Raw genomic sequence first — 12,846 nt, forward strand, 5'->3', positions numbered from 1 at the left:
TTAAACTCAAAGTTCTTCTTTCATTGAGTTATCAATTCCTCACATTGAAAAGGCTACTCTGGCAGGAAATCTGCAGATAAGAGGAGGATTTTAAGACTCCTAACTATATCTGCTGTGAATCCTTACCTTTTAAATGTATATAACATCTTAGATTCTTTTACCAGTAGAAAACTAATACGAGTAATAGTAGCTTGGCAGATATTATAGGCTGATTTCAGACAAAGGTGCATTTGAAGAAAATAACATTGAAATTACACTCCTGTCCAAAAATCTGAAACCCATCTTTTACATAATTTTCCCATTATATCAACTCAAAAACCTACGTCAAGCTTATTCATCTTTTACTTAACACATGAAAATTACTTTCCTTGCTTTCACTCATGAAAACTGGTCCCCCACCCCCACAGTTTCTTCTCTTTCTATATTCAGGAGTGTAAGATTACACAGTATCCCCTGACCCATGAAGGCTCTCAAATATCAGAGTATTAGATTTGACTTGCGGAATGATCTCTCACAGCTGGTGATGGAAACTGACATGGTTAACAAATTGTTTAGTGGTACCCGCTTCATACGGTACACAGGACACATGACATATCTGCCTGCCACACCTGAGATCTGTCTTTGGTCTAACCCATTCCAATTTCCCTTTTCCTTGTCTGCCTCTACTACAAAGACTACAGCTAAAGCCCGCATGATACTTAATGGGGTTTCTTAGAAAAGTCTGCTTTTCTAAAATAGATCCTGTTCCCTTCCTCCTGGGAGCTCCCTTCTCCTTTCTGCTGGAATCTGGATTGAGAAGAGAAGCATCTTGTGATGATGAGGTGATTAGGACACTCTATGGGAGTCTCTGAGGAAAAGGCCCATGATGGAACTGTGGACTACAGACCTCCAGACGTTTCAGGATTATGTACGAAAAATTATACTACTAATTTATTTAATCCACTGGTTTCCAAGTTTCAGATACTTGTGACTGAACATAATTCCAAACTGATATTAAGTAAAAATTCTTCATGGAAGGGAAGGGGAACCCGTGCGAATAAGAATTAGTAATGGTGCATAGGATAAATGTTTTAATTTAACATTCTACTAATAATCCATCTTTCATCAGCATGTTTTCCCATTGTGTTACTGTGTCAATTCAGACTCCCAGTGACCCTATATGACAGCATACACATGCCCCATAAAGCTCACTAGGCTGTGATGTTTAAAGGAGCAGACTTCCAGGTCTTCTCTCCCACGGAACAGCTGATGGGTTTGAATTGCCAATCATTTTTTTTTCAGGGGGCCTGTCTCCCCATTACAATTCTACAGATCCAGCAAGATCCTGAAGTCTTTCTGGGTCATCATAGTTTAACTCATGCTTATAATGATCCTACTTTGATTCTTGGACTCTCTGTGTTTTATTTGTGATAGTGAGATATTTGTAATAAAACATTTAACAGTCATCCTAGGTAGCATTTCCTCTTTTCTTGGAAAGCAGATTCTGACTCAGAGGTTAATATTGGAAAGTTGATTAGAGAGTGTTCCTGGGGTCAACACGCAGAAGGAAGCAGGACTGGCCAAGGGAGAAGCTGAGCTGCGATGCAGTCTCAACAAGGTTGTCAGCTGACCTCCTGGGGAGCTCTGGGGCAGCGCTTTGATCAGTCACTGGGTGCTGGCTGCTCCTGGAAAAGCATACCACCTCTGGTAAGACATTTCCATCGATGAGGTGATCTCCACAGGGCTGACACCTGAGGGCTGTCTTCTGGAAGCACTCCCAGCATCTAGAGAATGCACTTCATCTCTACACAGAGATCTGGGTGGCACACACAGTGCTATCCACTATGGTATGACTCGTTGTGAAAAACATGAACTCTTTTATTCAACTATTCACTTAACAGTCGACTCTGCAGACTTACTGATAGTGGTGAACACACTGGTGAAGCAGAAATAGTCCACAGCATTGAGGGAAAGGAGATGGTAAAGAAACTGTTCTCTTTCTTCTTCACAGCGTAGAAAAGCATACCGCTTATAAAGCTTCCTAAGAAAGGGGACAACAAGCACAAAACCTCAGACAACAGTATAGTCAATTTTCATGTTTTAAAATGCCTTCCTTAAATACTTATCCACTTACACAATCTATGGGTAGAAAATTTATCTTGTAGAACAGGTAAGTCACAAAAATGAACAGATAGTTAATCTGTACCTTTCAGACCTAACTAGTAATTTAAGGAAAACAAAATCATGAATCCATCTTATAAATGACACTAAGTAAGAATTGAAAAAGTGATTGTCAGTGCTGACAAGGGGCAATGAAAGCTATTCTAATGGCTGGTGAGGCTGAACATTGCAGGAAAACAAACTATTGGCAGTAATTATTTTAAACAAGTCACACCCCTTGATGCATTAATTTTATTTTTTAGGTCTCAATCCTAAGGAGGTTATACAAGATATGGACAAAGATTAATTCATAGATGTCCACCAGTAAAAATACGTCATCGTATATATACATGTTAAAACTGTGTGTGGCTATTAAAAATAGTTTTGGAAGAAATCTATCAATAAAGAGTAGTTAACTTATTAAGCACTTATATTTAGGCACTTTTTATGTATCTCATAGGTGTTAATATATTTAATCCTCATGACTACCCTATAAAATAAGTCTATTATCATTCACATTTTATAGATGGGGAAAAACACAGACATAAAGAAGTTAAATATCTTACACTCTAGGGCACTCTGATAGAAAATAGTAAAGGAAGTACACCTAGTCCTCACTTATCAAGGATCTTGTTTTCTTATATTTCCCATGTATCACAACAGTAAAAAATCGACTATGTCCGTATCCAGCTCCTGGCCCACAGAACCACTCATGTCTGTCAGGCCTCAGCTAAAGCTGCCAGCTTTCCAGAGGCCTTTTGCTGGTCCCATCTCCGCCACTGGAGTCACCATGCAGCTCTTTGTACAAAAGAAACAACAGGCGGATTCCGAGGGAGCCCTTCTGAGAAGGGCCAATGAGTAGCTGGAGGGGTGCAGGAGGTGGGGGTTGGGGAGGTTGCTACTACTGCTCCCCTCTCCTCAAGCAATCTGATGGACCAAGTCCTGCATTGGAAAGGGTACTGGGGGTATCATGGGGCCTAGGAGCTAGAGACAAAGCTAGATGCCCTTTCCTCCTCAACAGACCAAGCTACTGAGCTCCACTTCTGAAAACTGTTAGTCTCCAAGCACTCACGTTCAGATTACAAACCCTCCAAGACCAGTACTGTGGTACTCGTTTCTGTAGAGATCCTTCCTGGTCTATGGGGCAGCAGCAGGCAGCTAGGGCTGTGGATGTGGAGGCTGTGGGGACATGAGCATGGATAACAAGCCCCATCAACTGTTTTGATTCCCAGCCCTGCCAGTTGCCAAAGCCCCAGAGTCATCTACAGTGCCTCTTAGTCTAGCCCCTGGGCTGAGATCCACTTGAGCACTAGTCCTAGATGGCAAGGCCTTGGGGTCTAGAGCATAGGGGTGTTGGAGATACAGCATGTCTGAAGTCCAGGTTCTTGAGGCTGCCTCCTTGTTCTAGCATAATGTCCATTTTGCCTAACAACCTAATCATGTCGTAAATTATGAGTGATGTATTTGAACACAGGCATTCAGACTTTAAAGCTTAACTTCTTGATATAAAGAAGTGTTTATGATATATAACAAACTGAAAAGAATTATACTGAAATGTAAATATAGTGTAATATCCACTAAAATAACACGTATAGGAGAGAGCACAGAAAATATGTAAAATACTAAGGAATTCATCTTTGTATGTTGTTGTTGCTAAGCACTGTTGAGCCGGTTCCAACTCACTGTTACCCTGTATAGGATTTGGTTTTGGTGGTGGTGGTTATGTGTCACGGAGTTAGTTCTAACTCATAACAGCCCTTTATAGGGTTTCCAAGGAGCATCTGGTGGGTCTGAACTGCTGACCTTGTGGTTAACAGTTCGGTGCTTATCCTACAACACCACACTAGGACTCCCATCTTTAGTAGGATTATACATGATTATCATCTATTTCTTTGTACTTTGATCACAAAGGGTATGGATTTTTTTTTTTTTAGTTTTTACTGTGACATGGGAGAACATTGGTTTTACAACATTATTTTATTGCAGTGATTACAATCTCCTCCGTGCATCATCATTCAACAGTATTTGTTCTATTCCCTGTGTTTTTTTTGTGGGGGGGGGAAGGGGAGGGTGCACACAAAAATACACAGGAATATATAATAATTTAAACAACCAAACGGCATATTCTGCCAAGCCTGTCTCCTGGCCGCCAGCACTCAGTCTTTCTCTTCCCATGAGCCTAGAGTCCTCAGCTGCTCCCTCTCTCCATGTCGTCATCTCTGCCTCCATCTCTGGTGCCACTGATTCTCTGGATAGGGTCCCATATTCTGCTTGTGCTCTTCTCCCTTGATGGTCCTAGGATCCTCTGTTTCTGGACTGTAAGATTAACTACTCCCCATTTTTGTTACAAAACTTCTATTTTTACTGTTGTGAGAGTCACAATTAGTCATAATAACAATTATTCACTATTGAATCATAAGAATCTTATCCCCATCTTTTTTCACCAGACACATCTAGACAAGATGAAAACTATTCAGTGGGGACTCTACCTTCCTCCACACACTCTTAAAACTAAACTCCCTCTTGAAAACTTGTAAGCCAGTCATTTAGTGCCTTTATCGCCCCCTCATTTTGGGTAGCCAATGTCTAGGTTGCCTGTCCCTATCTACCCTGTATACAAAGGGGACAGGACTGATACTTGATGTGAAGACTCCTTCCTTCTCAGTTGGTATTTTGAACTACTACATCCATAAGTATACGTCAAGTGGACATAAGTTAGTTTTATAATCACAAAAACAAGTCAATTTTAAGAAAACAAAGTCAGGATGACACATTATACTCTACCACTGCATTCTTTATCAGACCTATTCTTTGTAGTTTTTAAGATTCATCCTAAAATGCTCTGGCGTAAGTAATCTAAGGATGATAACTACAAATGCAAAACTACACAAAGAACTGGGTAACTATGATAAGATTTCAGCAGACTGTCATGCTTGAGTTCTTTGTTGAATTCTTTGCATACTTTTGCCCTTGAAAACACAAAGTCCTTAGTCTTCAAATTAGCTCTAGTATACATATCTGGGTGATTCATTTCATCTGAGAGGCTTTCTTGATAGACTGAAAGAAAACCAACAAAAAGGTTAACAATAAACGGTATGTACCTGATCTGTTTCCTGGCTCTAAACTAATAAATGTAAGTACTGGCAACTCTCAGAAGCCATTGCCTGTAGACATCTAAAAATTTTTTTTGCTACTACAGGTTTTTGTTGTGTCCTTTAAAATAAAAGGTTTACATAGTTTAGCCTATCTTTTGGATGCTATTCTTGGCTTGTGTGGACTAGCTAACTTTTTTCTAATTTGTTATTATTGCAGTTGAGTCGGTTCCAATTCATAGTGACCCTATGAAGGGTTTACAAGGTGACTTTGAACCGCTGACCTTGTGGTTCAAACTGACCTATGGTTCAGTGCTTATCCTACAACGCCACACCAGGACTCTGATTAGAGGGGAATAATCCGGTCTTTGCCTGTGAAATGTATGGCGCTTCCCAGAGAGGATCAAGTATTATGTCAAGATATATGGTTTCTGAAGCTCACGTGCCATTAGGAAAGAATGCATGCAATCAGGAATAAATGATTCTTACTAAGAAATCAGTTTCTGTTAGTTTATACAATTTATCCTACAAGCACATAAAGTAATTAAAACAGAAATGCCACAAGAGGAGATTTCTTACTTGGTGAGTGGCTGGTTAGAGAGCAACTGTTTGAGATGCTGGGACAAGAGCTTCTTTTCTAGAGACAATCTGATCCACGCCCGAGCTCGTCCAACATCAGTCTTGATCTCACTCATGTTTTGAATATGCCTAAAGAACAGCAGCAATAGCAGAGATGTAAATCCTAAGGATAACCTTGAACTGAAAAGAACTAACGAGTTATAATACTAGGTACAGTTCTTTTGTCCTTAAAAACAGCAGCAGACGATAATACACAATTTATGTTGATTAAACCTTCATAAATTCAATCTGAATCATAAATTCAGCCTCACATCACATCAGAAGGATCATTTACAACACAAGTACATAAGCAAAGTCTTAAGACAAAGCATTTAACACTCATTCACTTTTTCAGACATTACAGCCCTGTTTTAGCTCACAGATCTATAAGCTAACACTTGGCTATTTCTGATGATCAGGGGGAAAAAATAAAGAAAACATGCTAAATATTTAGCTTCTTATTCAAAGTATTTGTTCTATAGCTTAAGTAAATATCTGCTACATTTTAATCCATTGATTTATTTTTCAGTTTAACCCTGGACAATATGTAGAAACTGTACAATCTTACTTTCTATCACATTGGAGAAATCAAGTTTTATTGTATTGATAAATTTAAAATTCTTAAAAATTAGAGCAACATGAAAATTTGCCTGGCTACAAAAAAAAAAAAAAAACCCACCCAAAAAACAAACTGTGGCTGAAGCCCCTCGAAATGTTATATGAAGGTGTTAAGTTCATATTTTCTGTAAATGTCAATGCTACTCCCAGCAGAACTGAACTTACCCTTCTATATTATTATTTTTCCTCCTAAGGGTGACAGGAATGAACAAGAAAGGCATGGGCAACTGTAAAATCATTACAGTGAGTCACTGAAGTCTTTGTTTTTGTGACCTACCACTTCTCCTTTGATTTTTTTTTTAGTATCAGGAATGACTCATGCTGGCTCTAATAAATATTGTAACAACCCCTTTCTCTGCTGAATCTGTGTATTCAGACTGAAGAATATCCTCCCTGAAAAACATGCACGTTATCTTCTCTCTGACACTCTTCTCATACTCCCTCTCTCTCTTATCCAAATTTCTGGCTCAGAAGATTTAAGTCTTCAGCCATAAGAGCTAATGTATGATCAAATACCCTGGAGAAAGATGCAAAGTATTACATTACATTGCAAAGACACACTAAAAAGTGGCTTAAAAATAAGTCAGATGATGAGATAGAAAAATTCTGCTGTCATTTTGTGGGGCACAGCCAACATCACCTTATTTTTAATATATACGTATTTTAGAATTTATGACAGACTTTAAATTTTATTTATTTTGACAGATTTTTTTATTTACAAGGGCTAATACAATCACACATGATCATGTGGGGAAGAAGCCATGTCAGTCAGGCACTTAGTGTCCAGTATTTATGGAGTCCTGGTGTGGCACCGTAGCACTGGCCTGCTAGCAGCAAGTAGGTGGTTCAAGCCCACCAGCCACCCCTTGGGAACCCTACACAGGATCCCTATGAGTCTGAACCAACTTGATAGCACTTACTTTCCTCAAGTACTCTTCCTACTTGAAAACAGTAAAATCTACTGTAATTAGTTTTATTCTGGACTTAATTTCTGGAGACATGGTTGGTAAACAATGGCAAAATGGAAATTAACTATAATTTGAAAAAAATCTAAGGAAATGGGAAAGGACTGAAATAAAGCAAAACCTATCTTAGACAGTAATCAGCTTTCTCATCATAGAATAGTTCTGTTTTTTTTTTTTTTTTTTTGAAGGCATAGTTGTTTTGGGAGATGAGGCCTTCAGATTCTTTTCCTCAAGGTCATCTTGTTCACTGGCATCAGGAAAGTCAATCGGCCTATAAGACGACCTTCTTAATGTCACTTCTTCATTCAAAAACCTGCAAAGCTCATAGGACAGAGCCTGAACTGCTCAGGTGGGCACTCCTCGAACCCTTGGCTTCTAGCTCTTTCTACCTAATTTTCCTATGAAAGTATATACCATATTCCAGAGTCTGATTTACAAGACTTTGCAGCCTGTTATCTAACCTACTCTCTTCTAGTTTCTTATTTGAGTCCACTCATCTTTGATATCCCAGCTTCCTCTGTTTGACCAAGGTAGTCTTCAATGACCTTCCTAACTTGTGGATTTCTACCATCTAATGTGCTAATTAGGCACTGCTCTTAGTACTTTACCATCCTCTCTTGGTATATGTTTTTCTCAGCTGCATGAGTGCTGCCCAAGGGCAAAGAGCCCAATACTTCTGAGTAGTATTGCTTCCTTCTTTGTTCCCTCATAGGACCAAGTATAATGTCCTTAGCATAAAATAGGAATTAAATAAATCGATTATATCTAACTATGCTTTAATGTGTAATTATATTATCTGAATCTTTTCTTAATTGAAATAATCCATCATAGGAAATTGTTATGGTACTGAACATAATATCATTAAGTATTGCTTCCAAAATAGATTCTGTTAACTTACAAAACACCCCAGCAAATATGCTATGAAATTTCCTTATTTGACTTGTTTCTAACTGGTATAAAGCTTTTTAGAAACATTTTTATGTGCTTTGTCATACCTGACTGTCAGAGCCACAGGTGAGAAAGCATCATTATTACACGTTAATGATGAGAACACAGACTCAGAGAGACTTGAGTGACCCGCCCAAGGTCAATGAGATAACAGGCATTATCCTGGACATGCTGTCCATTCTCTACCAACCGCTTCTTCCTGGCACTCACATTTTCTTCTCAGAGAGATTCTTCTTCCATAGCTCCAAAAGAAAAACTCCAGGTACCACCACGATCTCAAAGGGTTCTGATTTCCCACACTCCTCATTCCTCAGCTAGAACCGACTAGATAAGAAGCATACTTCTAATCTAAACTAAGCCTATCAGATTCTTCCTCAAACACTGAGAACTAGTATTCTGGAAAACAGAGTCAGTTACTGTTACATGGTTAAAATAAGAAGTGATATTGAGCCAAGGCATGAGCAATCATGTGCACAATAAAGCATGAAGAGAAGCATATTTCTGATCTAAACTAAGCCTGTCAGATTCTTCCTCAAACACTGAGAACTAGTATTCTGGAAAACAGAGTCAGTTACTGTTACATGGTTAAAATAAGAAGTGATATTGAGCCAGGGCGTGAGCAATCATGTGCACAATAAAGCATGAAGAGAAGCAAGGGGAAGGCAGAATAGAGAAGGAAAAGGAAGGAGAGAGGAGAAGAGAAGCAGCACATGTGTAGGGAGAGGCAGAAATGATTTAGTGAGATAGAGAAGGTAACCTTAGGACAAGAACACGTCCAATCCAGTTCCTGTTCTTAAATTCTAAATCACCCTCATATGCCGCCATTAGATTCCCTTTTGGCAAAAGTAGTTTGAACGGGCTAAATGATTTTTTTTTTTTAATATTGTAGATTGAGTGAAATTTTACAGGGCAGATCATTAGTTTTACATTCAACAAATCACACAACTTGTTTCTTCACAATGATTACAATCCCCTCCATGTACCATCAGTTAACAGTATTTCTCTCTATTCACTTTAGCTCTTTATTTTTTAAAAACACTCAGGCATATATAGTAATCGACATCTCCAAAGGGTACATTCTACAAGTCTGCCTCCTATCTCTTAGTCCCTCTCTTCCCAAAAATCTAGAGTCTTCAGCCGCTCCCCCTCTCCATGTCCCTATCTGCCTCCATATGGTCTCTCATTCCGTTTGTGCTCTTCTCCCTTGATGGTCCTAGGTAGGGCCCTTTATTTCTGGACTGTAAGATTAACCACTCCCCTGTTTTTGTTGCAAAACTTCTACCTTTACAATTGTGGCAGTCACAATTAGTCATGATAACAATTACTCACTATTGAATCACAAGAATCTTATCCCCATCTCTTTTCACCAGACCCATCTAGACAAGATGAAAACTATTCAGTGGGGATTCTTTCTTACCCCATATACTCTTAAACTAAACTCCCTCTTGAAACCTTGTAAACCAGTTACTTTGTGCCTTTATCGCCCCCTCATTTTAGGTAGCCAATGTCTAAGTTGCTTGTCTCTATCTACCCTCTGTACAGAGGGGACAGGACTGATACTTGATGTGAAGACTCCTTCCCTCTCTGCTGGTATTTTGAGCTACTACCTCCATGAGTATAGGTCAGGTTCATCAAATTGTAGCAATTTACCCTTGTTTCTTTTATCAAAAATTGTGCTTTTTTTCTAAATCTTCCTCTAGTCAAGTTCTGATTATCAAGCCATCAAAGCTAGGTCAAATGGGTACTATCTGCAAGTTTGGGTGTTCTTGTGCATCTCCCCTCACTTCATATCAGCTGGATGCTTCACTCTCAGCTCTAGCCCTCTGTGGCTATGTTCTTGTCCATGGACTCAGGTGTCCCCAGGTCTCATCACACTTTGGACCAACCAGCCTTTCCTCTTCTCTCTCATCTCCATATCAATGGGAGTCAATGGACCACGGGTGAACTCAGACCATTTCTTTATTGCTGCCTTTCCCCCTCTTCCACTCACTAGTAGACCAATGTGGTTGCCAGCAAGTTTATATACATGCCTGCTCATGTGTTCCCTTTGAGTTTCAATCTTAGAGTGGGGTTTGTTTTGAAGAAACTTGATTGCTTGTCTTGATGGCTTCCCAGCAAACAGCTTGCTTATTATTCGTGTAGTAGCCAGTCATACTGACATTTTTGTTTTGGGTTTTTCCTGATGATCTTTCTTTGAAGATGTTTCCTCTGTCACTTTAGCTGTTCCAGGCTGGTCTGCTTGTCCTTTCTAGTGGAAATGTCACACCTCAGAAGGTTCTGGATGGGGCTCAGAATTCCACTTAAGGTCCTATACATGCAAAAGCTCCGCAAGAGGCCTATTTCACTGGGCAAGTTCTAGAACCCCTTTTAGGTATTCCAATCAGTTACAGGCTTAAGATGGGCTTACAAGTTTTCTGTAATCATGTTTCCTGACACTCCTTTCTATCCTACTCAAGTGTCTATTTTATAATAGAAGGCCAGGGAAATCAGTATTCATAAGACAGTCAAGCATCTCAGTATTATTTCCCTTCCTCAAACTATGCCTAGATCCCTGTATCACAGAGCCCTGTTGTTCCAAGGTTCAGCATGCATCACTATTTACCTCTGTCCCACTTAGCCCATGCAAACCTCAGTGTTCCCCTATCTACCTTGTTCTTCCACCTCCTCCCCCTTCTTGTATTGTCCTCCCCAACATCCAAACTATGATGTCGGCCCTTACCCTGTGCTCTACTGTCGCCTCCCGCCACCTCCCCCTAAGCGCCCCATCCCAACCCCACCGTTGTGGTTACCTTATATTCCAAGAACTTTTCCCTCCATTTAAGACAGCTTATTTTATCCTGTAATCTACATGACCTTCTCACCACCTGGATCTCTGTTCCTCTGTGTTTACCTTCTTTCACACTGTAATTGTTCTGATCATAGACTGACCTCTCAGATCCTCTGAATTTGTTCTTATAGTTTTATTTTGTTCTTGACGCTTCCATTTGTCGATTGAGTTTCGGGTGATGCTGCTATGTACGTCAATCTCTGATTGTTGTCAATTCTTGTTGGTTCTCGTCCACAGAACTCCCTTTAGGATGTTTTTCATTGCAGGGTTGGCTTTGGCAAGATCCCTTAGCTTCTGTTTATCCTGGAATGTTTTGATTACATCACTTTATTTGATTGACACCTTTGCTGAGTAGAGGATTCTTGGTTGGCAGTTGTTTTTTTTTTCTTTCAGGGTTTTACATCTGTCTCTCCATTGCCTTCTTGCCTACATGGTTTCTGTTGAGCGATCCAAGCTTATTCTAATTTGCTTGTCTTTGTATTTTATACTTCTCTTTTCCCTAGCTGCTTTCAGGATTCGGTCCTTGTCTTTAATTTTGGAGTGCTTGATTATGATCTGTCTTGGTGATTTTCTTTTAGGGTCTATTCTTCCTGGGGTTCGTTGAGCTTCTTCAACGCGTATCTTTTCACTTTTCAGGATGTTAGGGAAATTTTCTTCCTGAAGCTCTTCAACTATCTCTTCTGTGGACTTCTGTGATTGTTCCTGTTCTGGAATGCAGATAATTCTTAAGTTATTCCTCTTCATGTTGTCCAACATGAATCTTAGACCTTCTTCAGATTTTTTCATCCTTTTTTCTGCTTGTTCTCCTATCTTAGTGGTATTGAGAGATTTGTCTTCCAGCTCACTGGTTCTGGCTTCTATCTCTTCAATTCTACTCCTTTGTCCTTTCAGTGTACTGTCCATTTCTGATATTCTATTATTAATTGTTTGGACCTCTTTCTGTAGGTTTTGAATTGTTTCTAATGCTGTATCTACCTTATTTGATTGTTGCTGTAGCACTTTCCTGACTTCTTTCTTATTTTTCTCAAGTCCATTATAAAGTGTTTTGATACATTTTATAATCATTTTTCTGAATTCTTTCTCAGGCATTTCCAAAGCCTGCCCTCCTTCCAGTATGGAGTGTAGGTCTACCTCTAGCTCACTTGTCTTAGTCACTTTATCTCATTTCTGGACATGTGCTGATATGGTTGTCTGTTTCTGTTTTTTGGGCATACTCAGTAGTTAATTGTGGCCCTAATACTTAGATGGGTGTGTGTTTTGGTATTTTTTATGCTTTCTGATTACCTCCAAGTAGATGTGATCAGGGGATGGGCTTCCCTTTTCACTCTTCTTTATTTCCGTGGTTCTGTCAGGTGTCCATGGCTGCTCTGATCCTCCCCTGGTTTGGTCTCACTTTAGATGGCCACTTAGGGAGCAGTTGAGTGCTTTGGATTAGAAAGCACTGTATTTCTTGCTTCTTTTACATCTGTAAGCCTTCCAACTTTCTAAAAATTCCTTTATATGTGGTTCAGAGTTCTGGGACCATCCCCTGAGCCTACTTTGTCCAGGTATTCTGTGCTGTTGCTGATGGAGCTCCTCACTACACTTCTACCCTATCCACCATATTGTTTGTTCTCCCCCTAAATGATTTTTTTTTTTT

General features: G+C 39.6%; 1 protein-coding gene across 2 annotated transcripts in view; it reads right to left on the bottom strand.

Annotated features, from left to right (window-relative positions):
* Nucleotides 1-12,846, bottom strand: part of DENND5B (DENN/MADD domain containing 5B) — a 267,015-nt gene that overhangs the window by 18,671 nt on the left and 235,498 nt on the right. For both annotated transcript variants that reach the window (XM_006874749.1, XM_006874750.1), the window contains exons 13-14: nt 5,811-5,939; nt 1,899-2,020 (exon numbers count right to left, since the gene is read on the bottom strand). In XM_006874749.1, coding sequence (XP_006874811.1) covers nt 1,899-2,020; nt 5,811-5,939 — 251 coding nt within the window. The remainder of the gene's footprint in view (nt 1-1,898; nt 2,021-5,810; nt 5,940-12,846) is intronic.

The sequence above is a fragment of the Chrysochloris asiatica genome, unplaced genomic scaffold, assembly GCF_000296735.1.
Source record: "Chrysochloris asiatica unplaced genomic scaffold, ChrAsi1.0 scaffold00299, whole genome shotgun sequence".
Classification (NCBI taxonomy): Eukaryota; Metazoa; Chordata; class Mammalia; order Afrosoricida; family Chrysochloridae; genus Chrysochloris; species Chrysochloris asiatica.